Below are 18,417 nucleotides of genomic sequence, written 5' to 3' on the forward strand. Positions count from 1 at the left end.
AGTGTCAGACTCAGGGTAGATTTTGTGCACTATTTCCTTTTGTGCCATGTTGATACTGGGAATAGAAACTTGCTATATAAGGTTTTAAGGTTTCAATTTTATGAAGCAGTTCAGTTTTCTCCTTTATTTAATCATGGCAAATTCCACCTGTTAGCTAGGTCTCCACCCATCACTGTATATTACCAAGATGAGAGGGTGAAAGCAAGCACGTGTTTCTTCCAAGATGTGTGAAGCGCCACCACATTCTTGCGAAATGCTGATACACACATTACTGGACAGCTCAACAAGCTAGAAGAACACTAACTGACAATCTGTTACATCAGCAAACACCCACATTGACTAGCATGATACTGAATAATGTGGAGAGAAAGAAAGATTGGGGACAGTTATGCTGCCTTGAAGTCCCAGCCATGGATGGCTATGGCATCACAAAGGATCAAACTGGCAATCTCCTGATGACAGGGCCAATTAAAGTTCAGGATCGCATGCAGAAAATGTGTATCATAGTGAGAGGAGAGGCGTATTGTTTTGGATTTAATGTAAGTTAGGATAGTTTCAGAATTTGTAGTAAGTTGTTGCTTTAGAGTCAGTTTTTCTTGTTTTTCTTGTTGTCATCATTGACAATGGATACATGTGACTACAGCCAGAGCTGGATTAATGCATACAGCAGAACAAAAGAAGTGCAGCTGCTGCATTGTTGTAATCAATAGTCTGGTTTTTCAGTGAAACCAGATTCCCCTAAATTTTGAGATCTCCCTCTCTCTCTCTCTCTCTCCCTCTGTCGCTCTCTCCCTCTGTCGCTCTCTCTCACACACACACCTTCACACAAACACACACATACCTCTTTCTCACGCATACACACACACCTCTCTCCCCCTCTCTCGTGTTCTCACACACACACACCATGTCGTGATTTCAGTCATTGTAACATCAGTCATGTTACAATATGGCAAAATCATGAAATGAAAGTGAACTTATGTACAGTATATACTGTTTATATATAAGTATATTAGGAATTTTACATGAAAGCCAAAAAACATGCTCATATACAATCTGATATTAACATTTCAACAATGCTTGAGCATGAAACTGGAAAACAGTTCTCTGATTAGGCCTGATATGTGTATAGGAAATGTATCAATTGCCTTCTTACAGTGTTGAAAAATTCCTGTGTGTGTGAAAGGAAATTAAACTAAATTGTGTTTTTATTTTTTTATCTTTTATTTTTTTAAGTGCTTGCTCTACATGAATATTGCAGCTATTCAGTCTTTTCACATTTTTGTCAACAACAGGTGTACAAATACCCAAGCTTCCTGTAGCTGTATCAGCTTTACATGACGTTAATCATCCTAAACACATAGCGCAGTAACAGTTGTAATTTTGAAATTCTGAGCAGGTTTGAGTCACAAGAGCTATAAGAACAGCACAGCTATACTGACGATGCTTCTCTTGGTTTCGGTGATGGATAAGCATTAACTGTTTTGAAAACGAGGTCAGTTTTTCCTTCCAACAGAATCGCCTGCAAAAAGGTCACTGTATCATCTCTAAGTAGTCCCTCCTCAGTATGATGAGCCTCATTGCCTGAATCACATTTGGCACCAGATCAGTGGGTGGAACGTGATTGAAAACCCAATATGGTCTCCTTTTTCAGTGGCAGCAGATAACAGAAAAATCTGTTATCAATGTCAGTGGTAAAAGGAGTGGAGTTTTATTATTTTTATTTTTTTTTATGTTTTTTATTTTTGCCCAGGCAAAGCACATTTGGGACTGAATGTAACCAATTCGAGTGTGAAGACGCTGCGTCTACAGTACCTGGCCCAAAAAAGCAAATCATCACTGTGTGCCACACTTCTGGATTCCTCTTGCCCTGGTTATTCTATGAATGCACAATCAAAAGAATGAGCAGAGTGTGTCTTAGGAGGCAATTCTTGCAATTAAACACCTTTTATTCAGAGTTTCAGTGAGATTAGCTAAACAATGGCATTTACCCAAATGAATTCAGCTCGGAAAACATCATGCTATTTCATTTCTCTCAGAAGCAGGAAAATTGGATGGTTCAGCTTATCACTTTGTGCTCTAGCTCAGTATAATGTTTACATTTGAAACATAATTAGGCTGTAGGCGTTTGTATCACAACAGTAACATGAATTTATAATAAGTGTTATGCATTGTGACTTGTGGGAAGGTCTAAAGTAAACACTGCCAAGTATCTCAAAGCTTAACCACTTTAGTAGGACTAGGAACTATAATAGCATCCAGTCCTGTGCAAGAGTCAAAGACCATGTTTCAGTTGTTTAATTTCCAGTCAAAACAGCCAATAAGTACAAGCTGTTCATTTTTCAGGAGATAATTTGAGGGGGATTATATATAAAATAATCCATATACAGGGAAGGGGAAAGTCAAAGGAATATGCAACAAATGGTCGACCACCTAAACTGTCCCCATCAGATAAACAGTACTTAAAGTACTCGTTTTTTGAGAGGGCAATCAAGCTCCACTTTTGCTTCAGATTTGAAAATATCTATGTGTTTCTGTCCATCCTTCCACAGTGAGAAGACATCTCAGTGCTATGGGTCTGAAAGGATGTGTAGCTGTAAGAAGCCCTTACTGAGAAAAGAAAATGGACATAAATATCACAAAACAAAGAACTTGCTGGTGTTCTTAGAACTGTGGACTGACCACCCCAAAGTCCAGTCCTCAACATCATTGGATGAGTTTGGGATTACCTGGATCATAGGAAACAAAGAATCCAACCAATTTCTAAGACAGAATTTTGAAGATGTGGAAACATATGCCAGTATATTTCTTTGAAAAACTGAAAGCAAATCTCCTGAAATCTGAAAGGCTTAATAAAGGCAAAGTATGGACGCACTAACTTCTGAAAAAATATGTATATTTAGTTGTATTTAGCTGTGAAATCTTCTGTTGAGTATATGTTTTCTGGGTCTTAATTTCCTGGCCTGAAAAAGTTTGACTGGAAATTAAATAAATGAAGGATAGGTATCTTGCACGGCACTTTATCATATATAAACCTTGAGATTGGCAAGAATTAGAATGAATATAATAATAAAGTATAGCTAAGACTGAAATGCTTCTGAAATAAAGAATTTGAGTCAGAGCTGAAGACTTCTCAGTCTGTTCTCAAGAATACTGCAAGCACAATTACTCAGGACTGTGGTGTTAGTCACTCATTTCAGTGCAGTGAGACTCGTCATTGTTGGATTGTTGGACTGTGTCAATGCTAGTTGAATAAAACACATAAAAGAACATTATGTACTGTTTATGAAAGTAATACAGTGTTTTTCGATTACCATCAATATTGCTTTTAAAAACCATTTTTGAATATAATTTATTTATTAATTCCTTAAAATAGGCAGTAACTCCCAATCTAAGCCCTTTCCAGTGTATTCCATATTCATTTTGGAAATGGGGTACTGCTACACTGCCTGTTAATTGTGCCCCTGCCAACTTCTATTGGAATAGAACAGCATGAGACATTGAATGCATTTCAAGTATTGTGACAACAGCTAAAAATAACGATACAGTGTCAGCCATTCTTGTGATTATGATTCTGAGGAATTCAGAGCGTGATAGAGTGAAACTCAATGCAACATAATTCAAAGTTAAACTGTCATTTTGCAAAACATAAGATGTGTGAGTACTACACATGTGCCGATATTCACATACAGCGATATGGACACTGTGAAATACCACCACTGCATTTCACTCAAATGTGCTCTGGTTTCACAAGCTCACACTACGCTTTCACACTGTAATGCCGTTCATTCAGTTTTTTTGTGTGTGTTTTTCCTCTGAGCACCTTCACAGCTCACGGTAAAGGTTGTAGTGCTACTGTCATGTGTATGTGTGAACGCATCTGGTCAGATTACTTGTTTTGCTGATTTTATAAGTGAAAATAAGTTAAAACATCCTCTACCTCTGTAGAGAACACATTTTCCCACAACTTACGGTATTGTTGCAAACTTTCGTGCAAAATTATTTAACATACTGAAAAAAATAAAACATTAAATAATATTAAATGTGGAACAACTTTTTTCTACATGTCATATTTTACTCCAATGTTAAGTTTAGAAAATAAACAGTAGTTGTACATTAAAATGTGAAGAGGTGTGTTCTCTGTAGAGGATGTGCTAAATTATTCATACTCTCTGTGCAAGCTAGACTGAGACGTTAATGCTTTGCCATTATACATAGAGGCCTCATGAATGTTGTTCATGTCCAGGGTTTACATTATAAAGATATATATATATATATATATATATATATATATATATATTTTTTTTTTTTTTTTCTTTCCACACACTCATCAGCCACTTTATTAGGAACTGTTCAGTTGCTTTTTAACACAAATAGCTAATCAGTCAATCACACAGCTGTAACTCACTGCATTTAGGCATGTAGAGGTGGTCAAGACAACTTGCTGGAGTGCAGATGGATGGAGTGCATCAGAATGAGGAAGAAAGGTGATTTAAGTGACTTTGAACGTGGCGTGGTTGTTGGTGCCAGATGAGCTGGTCTGAGTATTTCAGAAACTGCTGATCTACTGGGATTTTCATGCACAACCACCTCTAGCGTTTACAGAGAACGGTCCAAAAAAGAGAAAAAACCCAGTGAGCGGCAGTTGTGTGGACGAAAATATCTTGTTGATGTGAGAGGTCAGAGGAGAATGGGCAGACTGGTTCGAGATGATAGAAAGGCAACAGTAACTCAAATAACCAAACAAAATCTCTGAGGAATGTTTCCAACACCTTGTTGAAAGTATGCCATGAACAATTAAGGCAGTTCTGAAGGTAAAAGGGGGTCCAACCTTTTACTAGCAACCTAACCTAATAAAGTGGCCAGTGAGTGTGTATATATATATATATATATATATATATATATATATATATATATATATATATATATATTTTTTTTTTTTTTTTCTTTTCTCACATGTATTGTTGTTCTGCTGAGTAGTCATCAGGCATGTGCCAATATAAAAATTTAAACGCATATAATTATTATAAATTGTAAATGATTATAAATGATAATACTTTATAATGGTTCATGATATAATCACAATACTGTATCAAGAAAAAATCCATGTATGTCATCACTACCATAATAAAACAGCTGGCACTTTCAAATAATGTCCAAAAAAAAGTGAAAAGTGAAAAAAAAAAAAGAAAGTTTTTTTTATTATGACAACAACGACACACATGTACACACATATAGTCTCCTGATAATAATATGCTGGTGATTAAACATTTTGAGAATTTCTATTTAAAAAATGACATTCAGAACACTGCATATGCATCTTACACATTCAGGACTTTTGTTTCTCAACCCCTTAAATGGCCAGGGCCCACCGGCAGGCCCAGAATTTTATTACACACTTCTATACCCAGAGAATAGCTCAGCCAGCTTGCCTTGGAAGTCCCTGTAGTTACTAAATGATAATAATTCTTAGTTTGTAAAAAGCCTGGGATTTAAAGGGGTTAATACAATATGGTGATTAATATGGCAGTGGTGTGGGTTTCATTTCAACTTTGGGGTAGATATTTTATACTAAATATTAGTATTGCGGATGTGTTACATTAAAAAAATTGCTGTTCTTACTGTGAACACTTCAAATTACTATAATTAAATATGCTGGACTATCAGTCATTCAATATAATGCAGCATCATAAGAGTGTTGTAACTGGATTCTTTATTAACTTCATTAACATTAGTTCTTATTAAGATATGTAACAATAGAAACTGTATTTATTAAAATGTACAGTTCTAGCCATGCTGTTTTCCCCTTTTGGAGTTAAGGGACAAATGAAAGACTCAAGTATCAAGAAGAAAATGATAATCTAGGACCTGTATATGAGAGACAGTTGAAACACATAATATACAGCATTATATACTGTATTAGATTGGTTTTTAAGTGTATCAAGAGGCTGAGTTGGTTACTTAAGAACAGTGAATTATCTAATTTTCCTTATGGTAAAATACCTTCTTACACTCACACTTGCAAAAATGTTGTAATATGATGTGTATTTTTTTTCTAACAGGACTTTCATTTCTTCATTATCATTTACACATACAGATCAGTGTAGCTGTTAGACAGAGGGTTTCAAGAAATCTTTAATGACACTTTATCTGCTTCAACACATCTAATTAGGGGATGGGATGTAAAACTGTTTATGCCATAGTAGTTTGAAAACCATATGATTTAAAAGTATATATTTGGTCAACTTTATAATCAAAAGCGATGACAGCACACTCTTAAAGGAAATGCCTCCTTAAATTTACTCCTATATAATACTGTGAACCTTCATAAAAGATTAAGTAGTTGTTATGTGATGTTCATTTTGTTATATCAGCACATGCCTTGTGAATATTCAGCAAAAGTTGATGGTCTGTGAAAATGTTCAGAATTATACTGTATTGCCAAAATATTGTCACCCATCCAAATCATTGAATTCACGTATTACAATCACTTGCATGACCACAGGTGTATAAAACCAAGGACCTAGGCCTGCAGACTGCTTCTACAAACATTTGTGAAAGAATGGGTCACTCGCAGGAGCTCAATGAATTCCAGCATGGTACTGCAATGGGATGCCACCTTCATGAGCTTCATGGAATGGGTTTCCATGCAGGAGCAGCTGCATCCAAGCCAAAGCGTCGAATGCAGCGGTTTAAAGCGCCATCATTGGACTCTAGAGCAGTGGAGACGTGTTCTTTGGAGTGACCAACCACACCTCTCCATCTGGCAATCCGATGGACAAGTCTGGGTTTGGCGATTGCCAGGAGAACGGTACTTGTCTGACTGAACTGCACCACGTGTAAAGTTTGTTGGAGAGGTGATTATGTTCTGGGGTTGTATTTCAGGAGTTGGGCTCGACCCCTTAGTTCCAGTGACAGGAACTCTTAATGCTTCAGCAGACCAATAGATTTTGGACAATTTCATGCTCCCAATGTTGTGGGAACAGTTTGGGGATGACCATTTCCTGTTCCAACATGACAAGTCCATAAAGACATAGATGAGTGAGTTTTGCATGGAAGAACTTGACTGGCCTTAAGAAGTCCTGACCTCAACCCAATAGAATGCTTTTGGGATGAATTAGAGCGGAGACTGTGAGCCAGCTAGCATTTCATGACCGTCACAGACACTGTCTGTGTTTCACCTGCAACTTATTTTTTTCTCACTTATGAGCATTTATTTGTCCAATGCCCACTTGGCTTTTGATATTTTTATAGAGAGGTCAATGATGTCATGACGTGGAATGATTTCACTGAACTGAGCTCTATAATACAGACTGCATGTGTCATTTTCAGCCTTTACATATCAAGTACATGACCATTCCTCTTTGCGCAGGAAACCGACCTCTAAACAAAAGCAGCATCTCAGTCTGTGTGGACAGCTGTAAGACTAGATTTTCACTTAGCTGAATTCCCTCCCTGAAGCTTATTAATATGAAGCATAATTATATTCTCCCACTATGGAGACATCTGTGTGTGGAGCTGCACTCAGCCTGCTGAACAGACCAAACCCAGCACACCATTTCCTCTGAACAGAAAATCCTCCAGAAGGATCCACTGAAACGGGAAAGAAGTGGATCAGGCTTAGAATTTTTGGTACGGTGATGGGTTGAGGGAAAAAAATAGTGAAGGGAATAACCTTGCCATGTTGTCAGTGAAAGCAGTGGTTAAGCTCCGGGCGAGGTAACCTCAAACGGTATTACACACTGAGGACGCAACATTCAGTCACGCTTCACTCTCAGCAGTGATATATAGCCACCTACTAAGAAAGCATAATATCAGAATTCTTTGAGAGATGGATGCTCTGTTGTTGCCAAAAAAGAGCCTGCGTTCAACGCTGATTAAGGTTCTTGATGAATCAGTAGTGATAATTTGGCAAACTGCACACATCAAACATACTGTCAGTGTCATTTTAAAAGCTTGTTTGGTGGTTTATTTGATTTATTTATTTATTTGGTCCCAGTTTATATTAAGTGTCCCTTATAACTGTGTAGTCAGTCAGATCTGAACAACATATGCAGCAACAGTGGAACTACTAATGTTTTAGTCACTGTTACAGATGGATTACAGAAGTTCACCTTATGTAATAACACACATTTATAGCAACTTCAGTTGTTATATAGGTACAGTGCAATTACAGAGTGATAATTATAGAATATATAATATATTAATGTGATTCTATTAGTTACCTTTTTACAACACAGTTATTCTACAGTAATTATGTAAACCAAATGTAATATGTAAAAAAAAAACTTCTGATCTGTAATGTATCAAAAAGATATGCTTGTATAATTACAAGAGGCAAAACAGACATTAATATACATTTGTAATTACACAGGCTGTACTGCTGTAATCCATCTGTAACACTGATTAAATCACCAGTAGTTACAGTGTTGTTAAATATGGTATTGATGTGTAACTACACAGTTATTAGTGACACTTAATATGAAGTGAGACCATTTATTTTTTGCACTTGCATTTGAAAATTCCAGAGGTGTAAACATTTCACAATGAATAGACCAATAGAGATAGCCAAAATTACTTGAAATAAAGTTGCTTATGCATTAACCCCTTAAAAGTTTTATTACATACTTCTACAACCTAAGAATAGCTCTAGCAGTTTGCATTGAACCCCTGTAGTTATAAATAATAAGCCTTAGAATGTAATAAGCCTGAGATTTTAACATATAATATGTGTATCGCTGTTGTCGGAACAGAACCTTGTATCTCCGTTTTTGTCATTTTTCAGTTTTTGAGTTTGAAAATGCCTGTTGTTCTATATATCGTGTGTAAATTTCATCATGAATGGACAAAAAGAAATGGCTCAAAATTACTTGCCAAAAAAACTCTGGTTCCATTGACTTACATTAAAAGTAAAGTAGGCTGTTTCTTTCTCCTGTAAAGTTACAATTTCAGAGAGACAAAGTTTTCGTCTGACAACAGTGAGATGCTAGTTTTGCAAGATTTTCATTAATGTTTTAATTGCTGTTTATATGAGTTTAAAGTTGGTTCTTTTCCAAACCCACCCGAGTACCACTCTGTAAGATACTCCTGGTCACAAATATGAAGATGCAACATTCCAAATATGAAGGGTTATTCGTATATGGTATTTTGACCTTAAGAAGCAAACCATAATAAACACTGAACTTCCTGAATAAAACAGAACTTCCTACAGATAAGCCCAGATTTAACAGTGCATGCCCTGGAGCTGAGCCACTGGGAGGCCAATTAGGAGAAAATCTTACATTAAAAGTTTTTTTTTTCCTTCTCCTGTAAAGTTCTCATTTTGGAGGTACAAGGTTTTGTTCCAACAGCAGTGATATTAAAAAAGAGACATTGATGGACACTGCTACATTTTTGCCAGCGTTTTTTTTTTTTTAAATCCTTTTTTTCCTTTCAACTTGGACATATACAATAGAACGTTTTAGAATTATGAAAACTTTAAAACAAAGACATTAAAGGTTATGCACGATTCGTTGGTGGCTATTCAAATTTAAGCAAATTTTTGACATCAGACCTTTGAAGGGCTTTATACAAAAAGGTCAGATCTCCTTTTTTTTTTAGTTTTCTTCCACTGAATCTCATGTTCTGATATCTCAGTTGGATTTGATCTACTCAGCAGAGGCTTTTGCACAAACTGGAGCGTACAAAAGTTGGGCATATCAAGTACTGGCAAATGTTAAGAAATTCTTAAATTCATGTAAATACGTGTAAAAGATTCTATTTTTCACTGAAATATCAGTATAACCGATATTGTCATACTGATAATATGTAATGTAAAAACAGCCCCCACTGTTTTGGACCCCATTGAACACCAACTTTGTGAATTTTCTTTTCTTTCTTTCTTGAAATACATTGTTGGGAGTGGGCTTTACACAATAAACATCAGTGCTATATTATGAATAATACCACCTTTATTAGGAAAAATTGTTTTAGAAAAGTGCTTTGCATTATAAATTTGCTGTTAATCTTTTCAAATCTTTTTTATATCCAAAGTTGTTTAAAAAGCATATATATATATATATATATATATATATATATATATATATATATATTGGAATCTTTGAAAGGCTGTCTATATTTTTGTTCAGAGGATCATTATACATAGGTAATAAGAACTATAATATGTAGTAATAATAGGTACTAATATGTTCACTAATGACAGCCCTGGTGATCACACAAGACAGGTCATGACCTTGCACAGTGCTTTAGAGCAGTCGAATAAATGGATCCTAATATCCAGTAAAAAGGCTCCCATGATATCTGGTTGTTCATGAATGTTTTGAGTACAGCACAGGCCTTCGAATCAGGACGGAGACTCCATGAGCACCACTTACGTGTCTCCATTCCCAGGTGGGAAAAGAAGCCCTCCTGAGGGTAGCAGATTGCTGCAGAGGTCCTTGTGCTGCCTGCTTGGCACTGAGGAAGATTACTGGGACCAGAAATCCTGTCCTACAATGCAGGAAGCAACTCAACCAATCCCACTGGGCTCCTCATTTTGCAAATGCAGTTAAGTTGGCAGATAAGAATAGGCTTGTTTGTGCTTTTTCTATCTATAGGGAATAGTGTTGCATGTCGGATTTCAGTCTCATGGGTCACTATTTGTAGAAAAAAATAATTGTTCAGTACAGATAACACAAGCTTTTATCGACGAGATATTGACTACCTGTGCATCTCATTGGAATATTTTATCAGTCCACTGTCATTATTTCAATCATTTATATATAAAAATATGTGTTCAAAACAGTGTAGAGTTAAATTAAAATGTAAAACTGTACATCCCTTGGTCTCTTCTGAGGGCCTCTTATTAACTGGTATGAACTGTTAACAATGTCAGTTATCAGAACATCCCAATATCCCAATGCATCCTATCAGAGTATAGGGGGTGGAAGCAGGTGTGGGTAATGCTATGCACTCGCCCATGCTCAAACACTGAACGTTTGATGTGAAGGCCCTTATAGCTTTTGCCGTTTGCATTTTAAGGGGCTAATTTTGTTAGAGAACAACCCAGCAGGCATTGATAAAGTTCTGTTTGAGAAAAGGATCCAATCCAATCTATGTAGTACATAATTCAGTGGTGTCCAGTCTTATCTGCAAAGGCCCGGTGTGGCTGCAGGTTTTCAATTCAACAAAGCAGGAATACATGTAATCAGGTGTTCATAGACAGAGACTAACGGATTAAACGAGTAAAAACATTGTTTGGAATGAAAAGCTGCAGCTGTATCAGCCCTTTGTGAATAAGATTAGACACCTGCTCTGTATAGTCAAGACATTTTAATGCATGTCAAAAATCTGATTGAACTTGACCTCAGAATCAATAACTGAACCTGAAAATATGCATATCGTTACACCCCTACAGCCCACACATGGAAGTGGGTGCTCTACAGTTGAACTATATCACCATGATAGTCTCTGAAGACTGCTTATTAACTAGACACTCATATTAGGTAGAAAGAGATAGTGTTTTATCTTAGTAGTCTGCTACATGTTTTATAGCAGTGGTCATCCATCAGATCTGACCTGGAGCCAAACCTGGAGCCAAACCTGGGGCAGATGCTCTTAGGCCAGGCCCCCAAGACACCCGCCAGCCAACAATTGATCATTATTACTTTACTATGCTATTGTTCTGATTTGCTTAGCCAATCTGTTTAATTTACAGTTAAACAGTTTCCATTATTGAAGAACACAGTGATATAGCATGGTTCACGTAGCCTCTTTGTGCTTAGAAATGCCATGTTAATACTAATGTTGTAAGAACAGCATTCAAGTCCTTTTATTTACATAGTTTTAATAGAACATGCCACTATTTGATAAGCCTGGTTGGACAGGCTACAGCACAAGTTGTAAGGTGCTGCTCACGAGTAAGACTGTAGCCTTTGAATGGGTTTGAATGCTTCATCATTGTTCTGTCCCAAACAGTGGTCCCTCTATTTCTCTCACTCCTCTGTGCTTAATCTCGACCTGTTCTGAAGGATGAATCGGAACAAGGAATTTGACAAGCGGATTTACATCTGTCCTGATGCATGGCAGCGGTGTAATTAGATTCAGATCTAGATGACCTCTTCAGTAGTCAATATGCTCTAATCCTTTGTTAAACATAAACACTCATTTCATTAAAGCCTTTCACTAAGACGTTGAGAACAAGCAGCAACCTGCAGTTCTTTCCACAGCACAAGATCTATCAACATAAATTCTATTAAAATTATATCATTTAGTCTTTAGTTTCCTGTGGCATCGTTGAAATGGATTACTATTGATCTTTGACAGAATCAGCTATGCCAAAGATCACTAATGACACCATCCAACTGTTGGTGGTTCCAGTGCATCACAAGGGATTTCCCCATAAAGAGAAATCTACTTGTTTCAATGGGTGGTTGCTTTAGATTTTACCAGATGCACTGTGTGTTAGTGTTACTTGTGGGATGTTATGACAAAGTACATGTCATGTTTGGGAGAAGCTATTTTCTTTGGATATTATTATTATTATTATTATTAAGTGTGTTGCCTAAAATGCATGACATAAAGAGTCAGTTTTGAAAAGCATCATCATGCAGGAGAAGATGGGTATACAAATTTGGACCGGCACCAAGCCTGAATCATGTGGTCAAAAACAATTTGTGGCCAGAGTGAAAGAAATGTTTATGGTATATGCATTTGATTTACAATTAACAAGCAAGGAATGAGAAATATTTACCAAAACTTTTCTTTAAGAAAGAACATTGCCATTATGGTGACCATGGTGGTCCTCCCTGCCCAGCTGGTCTATCCAGATGTCATCCAGTCTAAGTTATTTCATTAGGTACTGTTTAGCTAGCATAGTAATTAACCTCTCAGTGTAATGGCATCTTATTTATCTTATTTTATTTTTATGTTAAAACTTTAACTAATACAACCAATGACAGAAGGACCAGCTCAGCATGGGATCACCACCTTGTTAGCTATCACTGCGATTGCAGTTGAATTACAGTTGTATTGCATGAATTGCAAGAAAATCTTATTTGATGAAATTTGATCACATAGCTTTGTTAAAATGGAGCAATAATGCCAAAAAATCTCCACAACAAGTGGCCACTTGGTCCACACACATGCATTTTAGTGGCCAGAATGTTGTGACCAGAGGCGCTGGTCAACAGGCAATATCTACCCCTGTGTAATGGATCAACTACAGAAACTGATCCCCTTAGATATACCAAGGAATGAAGCCCTGAACAGAAAGAGCCATTATTAATGAAAAAGTCTCAATCAAAACTCAGGTTAGCTCAGAATCAAACCTCACGATAGCTTTGTAAACCAGATGCTGCCATTTGACTTTGAATTGTGTTTGCTTTTGGCAAACGCTGTAAACGTCAGCCAGCCTTTGTAATGTGTGCATCTGGGGAAAAAATTGAAAAAATAGGTAATTTATAATCCAGATTACACATGTTCTGAGGCAATGCTAAGCATCCTGAGCTCTGGGAATATCCTCCATTGCCCCACACTGTTGGATCTTCATCTTTCTGAGCTTAAATTGTTCATTGAAATCCACGGTCACAGAGAAAGGCAGCAACTGCCATGCAACCCCATCCATTAAGAGTTAATGGATTCACTTTCACAAAAGAATGTTAAAGCCACAGTTCTGTGCTCCATGTCTCCGTTCTAAGAATAGAAACATGCGGCAAAATGGACCAAAGCTATTTACAGTCCTGCAGATATCTGTTGCTGAATCTGGCCCTCAGAGGACCATCCATCCACACCGTGTTTAATGGCTTTTGCTTGACCTCCTCCATACATGCTAATTGAATTTTGTTTTGTAAAGCCGGCTGAATTCTTCACCAAAGCCGTCACATTAATAGGAACTTCAGATGATATCATCCATGTGGGTTTGAGACAACCGACACTGCATCTGCCACAAACGTGTGGCAGTTTGTTTGTTTGAGACATGTGCAGAGATTAAAACTGTACGTCATGTGCGATTCACAGGTATGAGTAATAAGACGGTGCATCACATCACTGTGCTAAATCGGTCTACCAGATACAGTGCTGTGCATGTTAAGCTTCATTCTAATAAACCAGACAAGGCCCAGGTTATCACCACAAATCTCCAGACATTGGGTGGCTGTTTCTGATATAATGGAGTAAAATGGATTTGGAATTTCAATACAGGGGCAGTGAAAGTAGCCTGCACTATTCATGAAGCCCACAGCATGGTCTGGTATGTGTACAGATGGGCTGGGCCAGACAATAGTTGGCCAAAGCCAATGGCTTTTTGTTGGGGTTATCAAAGCATGCCTTCACACGTACATTCTCTCCCTCTCTGTGCAACACGATACTAGACATGAGCCTTGTATGGGACTAACGTGTTTTTATTCTGCTTGGCTCATTTAATTCTTTCATCAAATTCAGTCTGGCTAATACTACTGTTATTGTTTAACCAGAAAATACTAGACAACAATAATTTTTTTTTTTTTTTAAACTGGGGGCAGTCGTGGGCTGGAGGTTGGGGAACTGGCCCTGTGACCGGAAGGTTGCCGGTTTAATTCCCAGCAACAGTCCATGACTGAGGTGTCCTTGAGCAAGACACCTAACCCACAATTGCTCCCCGGGCGCCGTGGATAGGGCTGCCCACTGCTCTGGGCAAGTGTGCTCACTGCCCCCTAGAGTGTGTGCTCACTAGTGTGCATGTATGTGGTGTTTCACTTCACAGATGGGTTAAATACGGAGGTGAAATTTCCCCGTTGGGGGGATTAAAAAGTGTCTTAATCTTAAAAGTACCTGAGAATTACTTTTTTTATGACTGGGTTCTATTAAAATAAATTCCTTGCTCATTCTAAATGTCTGCATGTGCACCTTCTGGGTGATAGCTTTGGTCATCCCACAAAGAAAGTCAGCACAGGTCATTTAGAGATAGTATACATAATAAATATTGTTACTGTCATCACAAAACCTCGTATATCTGAAATGATGACCATATAGGTGAAGGAAAAAATTATTTAAATAAAATTCGGTATTCCTCCACACTTTTGGGCCATTTCTATTGGCTCATTCTTCATGAAATGTTCACGCAATATAAAGGGAAGTTCTCAGATAAAAACACTGGAATAAGAAGTTATGAGGTTTTGATATGACCATGTCACTGTGTTTCATAAGCGTTTCAAACCAATGTCTTAAAAAGACAACTTGTAGTAAAATAAAGGTGCAATTCTTTGGATTTTTCAACATATCTGGATCATTAAGATGTAAACAAAGCCATTCAGATTGATCTGATGTGAAATGCTCTGTTCTTGAGAAACGTACCAACTCTAAATTGTTCACCGTGGTGGTGACAGGAACCAAACATCTGAGTTTAATGGCTCTAAAGCTTGTCTCACAGAAAGTTGTTGCATGGAATAGTTTCAAATATGCTGCCTGATACCTGAGGTATTGTTTTATGCCAGTTACAAAATATCATTTTGGTATTAAACATACTTTTTTAATGCCCTGTTAATGATGGAGAGGTACATATAGGGTGTCGTAAGACAAAAGAGTCCCCAAAGATAACTCATATTTCAGATATATTTACATGGTCAGCATTACATGTCAAACTCAGAAGACCTTCACTGGTATCTTTAGGTGATAAGTAAATAGGCTATATTTCTGTTCACGACACTTGGTTCCCGTCACCACCGCTGTAAAGAAATGTTTCTCTAAAATGCTGTATTTCACAGATGACTTTGTTGACATCTACGCTGCTGAATTACACCGAAATTTTGGTGAAATTCCCTTTAAGCTCATCCAGTGCTGGAACTGTGAAAGTGGTGTGATTTTTTTAATTTCCCACCTATATTCCGACATGTCCCGCCTCGTTCTCCGGGATTGGCTAGTAGTTCATACTTAGACAATATAGTTTATATTAGTATTTCCTGATATTAGCTCACACTAGCCGGACTGCTCGTGAGTGCGAACTACTAGCCAATCCTAGCGCAGGGGGGCGGGGCCTACCGCAATATAGGTGTGAAAAATAATAATAAATAACGCTTCTCTGTCTCTATTCGGAAAAGCCTCCCTCCCCAAATACACACTGAATTTAATCAGCAGCCAGCAAAATACGCTGTGTGAAAGCATCAGGGCTTCTAGATCTGTTCAGCTTGATTCTACCCAGCCTGCTGACACACACAGTCTTTATGATTGTAAGAAATACAGTAAAACAGCAGTGGTATTTAAAAAGAAAGCAATAGCCTGAGCCCAATGAGCTGAAACGGGAATCCTCTCTGGCTGACATAACAAGGACGTGCACTAATTCCCAGTAAAGTCCACTCTTAGCATCTTAACACCTTAATGTGGGGAACCTACGCGCTGCTAACCGCAGCAACAGCGATAACAACGACAGCGATAGAAGAACCGCCGGCAGCCCAACCGAGAAGGATGGAGGTACAGTGTGGATATTATGGAGGCTAGGCAGATTACACAGGCAGGCAGAGTGGACGGAGTGGAGCTGTGCTCTCGCGACAGCAGCGCTGATCCTTACCGTTCTGAGAGGAGACATACTGCAGCATGACATTTCCGAGAACGACGACGGCCAGCATCTTTGCACAGGAACGCATGGCTGTTGGGGTTTATAGTGGAAGGAGCAAGAAAAGGAGGTGGAGAGGGGGTGGGTGAGGGGGGGGGCAGTCCTGAGCTACACACACACACACACACACACACAAACACACTCTCTCTCTCACACACACACACGCGCCCGCGCGCGCACGCACACACACTCCAGCAGCAGGGGAGCGGGACGGGACGGAGCTCCTGAAGATTGAGCGAGGCGCAGATCAGATCGGAGGAAAAATAAAAAAAAATTAAAAAAGTTAAAAATCCCGGCTGGATGTGGAAGAAACCAAGCGAGGCGGTGGAGCAGCGACGGCTGCAGACGGCCCGGCAGCTCAGGGGAGCGCGCACAGGGCCGTTTGGGGGGCAGAGTCCGTCATCGCGTTGGCAGAGGAGGAAAAAAATCTTGGTGTGTGTGCGTGCGAGCAAGTGTGTGCGTGTCTGTGTGTGTGTGTGTGTGTGTGTGTGTGTGTGCGCGCCCCCCACCGAGTGATTAAAGCAGTTCAGTGCTGCTCCACGGCTGCGCAGACGCACTGGCAGGGGAGCTGAGTTCATTACGCAGGTCAAGGAAAACAAACTTGGAAAGCAAAATATGAATTTATTACTCTACAGCTTTCAGAAATATCCATCTGTGCATTATCCATTAATATTCCACGTGGCTGCTTTAAGCCTGTTAATGTCCATATCTCCCATATCAAAGATTAATTGCTCATATAAAAAGCATACATACATTCATACATACATACATACATACATACATTCATACATACATACATACATACCTTCATACATACATACATGCAAAATAAACACACATATATATGTGTGTGTGTATATATATGTATGTATGCATACACATATATTATAAATATGCCACCGTGTTTATACAGACTGCATTCTATATTTTATTTTCCAATATGTTACATTTAGCAAATAAACAGTAATTGTGCATAAAAATGTGCAGAAGAGAGAATGTTCGCTTTTAGAAATAATTTTAGAAAACTGGAAGCACATTTCGTGTCTGTCAACATACTTGGCCAGTAAATCTGATTCTGATTTTGGTCTGTAGATTGTCAAATGGATCAGATTACTCACCATATCAAATCTCATCTTTTGGTCCTACAGGACAACTCATTTCAAAACATTAGACAATATAAATGTGGCTGTTAATGAAATATATAAAACTTACATTTAAAAATAATAAATCAAATAGGTGTTATTAGGTGATCAGACACGATGTAAATATACATATATACCAATCAGTTCATGCATAGGTTCAAATGCTGAGTTATGTTTTTAAACCAATGTTAATTTCACTTCGGTCCATAAACTTGTCAATACAATCAAACCACATGGCTTAAACGTGACTTTTATTCATTTATTTTTTTGTCATGAGGTTACTGATTAAAAAAAATCTAATTTGATTGTGAAGTTAAATATAAAAAGTGACATAAAAAAAGATTAAAAACTCCAACAGGAACTGATAGATGTTGGGCGTTCATCTGAGGTATAACTATAAATAATCATATCTAGTTCTTTGGCATTTGACTTTGTTGATACTGCACTTAGTTGTTGAAAATGAATGGGTTAAAATTTGGAGTTGATTGAATCTGTGGAAGTTTGTCAACAGACCAATTATCACTGGGTTACATGCTGTTATTATTTGTTATTAAATGAGCAGATCAGGGGAACAGTGAAGGTGGAGCAGTTTGGAGATAAAGCCAGAGAGGCCAGGTTGAGATGGTTTGGACATGTGTTGAGGAGGAATAGTGGATATATTGGGCAAAGAATGTTGGAGATGGAGCTGCCGGGTAGAAGGAGAAGAGGTAGACC

General features: G+C 38.0%; 1 protein-coding gene across 4 annotated transcripts in view; it reads right to left on the reverse strand.

Annotated features, from left to right (window-relative positions):
* The window catches only part of nptnb (neuroplastin b), a 41,093-nt gene extending 24,055 nt beyond the window's left edge, over nucleotides 1-17,038 (reverse strand). For 2 of the 4 annotated variants that reach the window (XR_005130479.1, XM_017705066.2), the window contains exon 1: nucleotides 16,517-17,037. Coding sequence is in view for 3 of the 4 variants with exons in the window: in XM_017705066.2 (XP_017560555.1) it covers nucleotides 16,517-16,592 (76 nt within the window). In the remaining variant the exon portion in view is untranslated. Of the gene's footprint in view, nucleotides 1-16,516 lie in introns of all 4 variants that reach the window. The other 2 variants (XM_037540125.1, XM_017704984.2) reach the window with 2 other exon arrangements.
* Nucleotides 17,039-18,417: the final 1,379 nt, after the last annotated feature.

The sequence above is a fragment of the Pygocentrus nattereri genome, chromosome 7 (assembly GCF_015220715.1).
Source record: "Pygocentrus nattereri isolate fPygNat1 chromosome 7, fPygNat1.pri, whole genome shotgun sequence".
NCBI classification, from domain to species: Eukaryota; Metazoa; Chordata; class Actinopteri; order Characiformes; family Serrasalmidae; genus Pygocentrus; species Pygocentrus nattereri.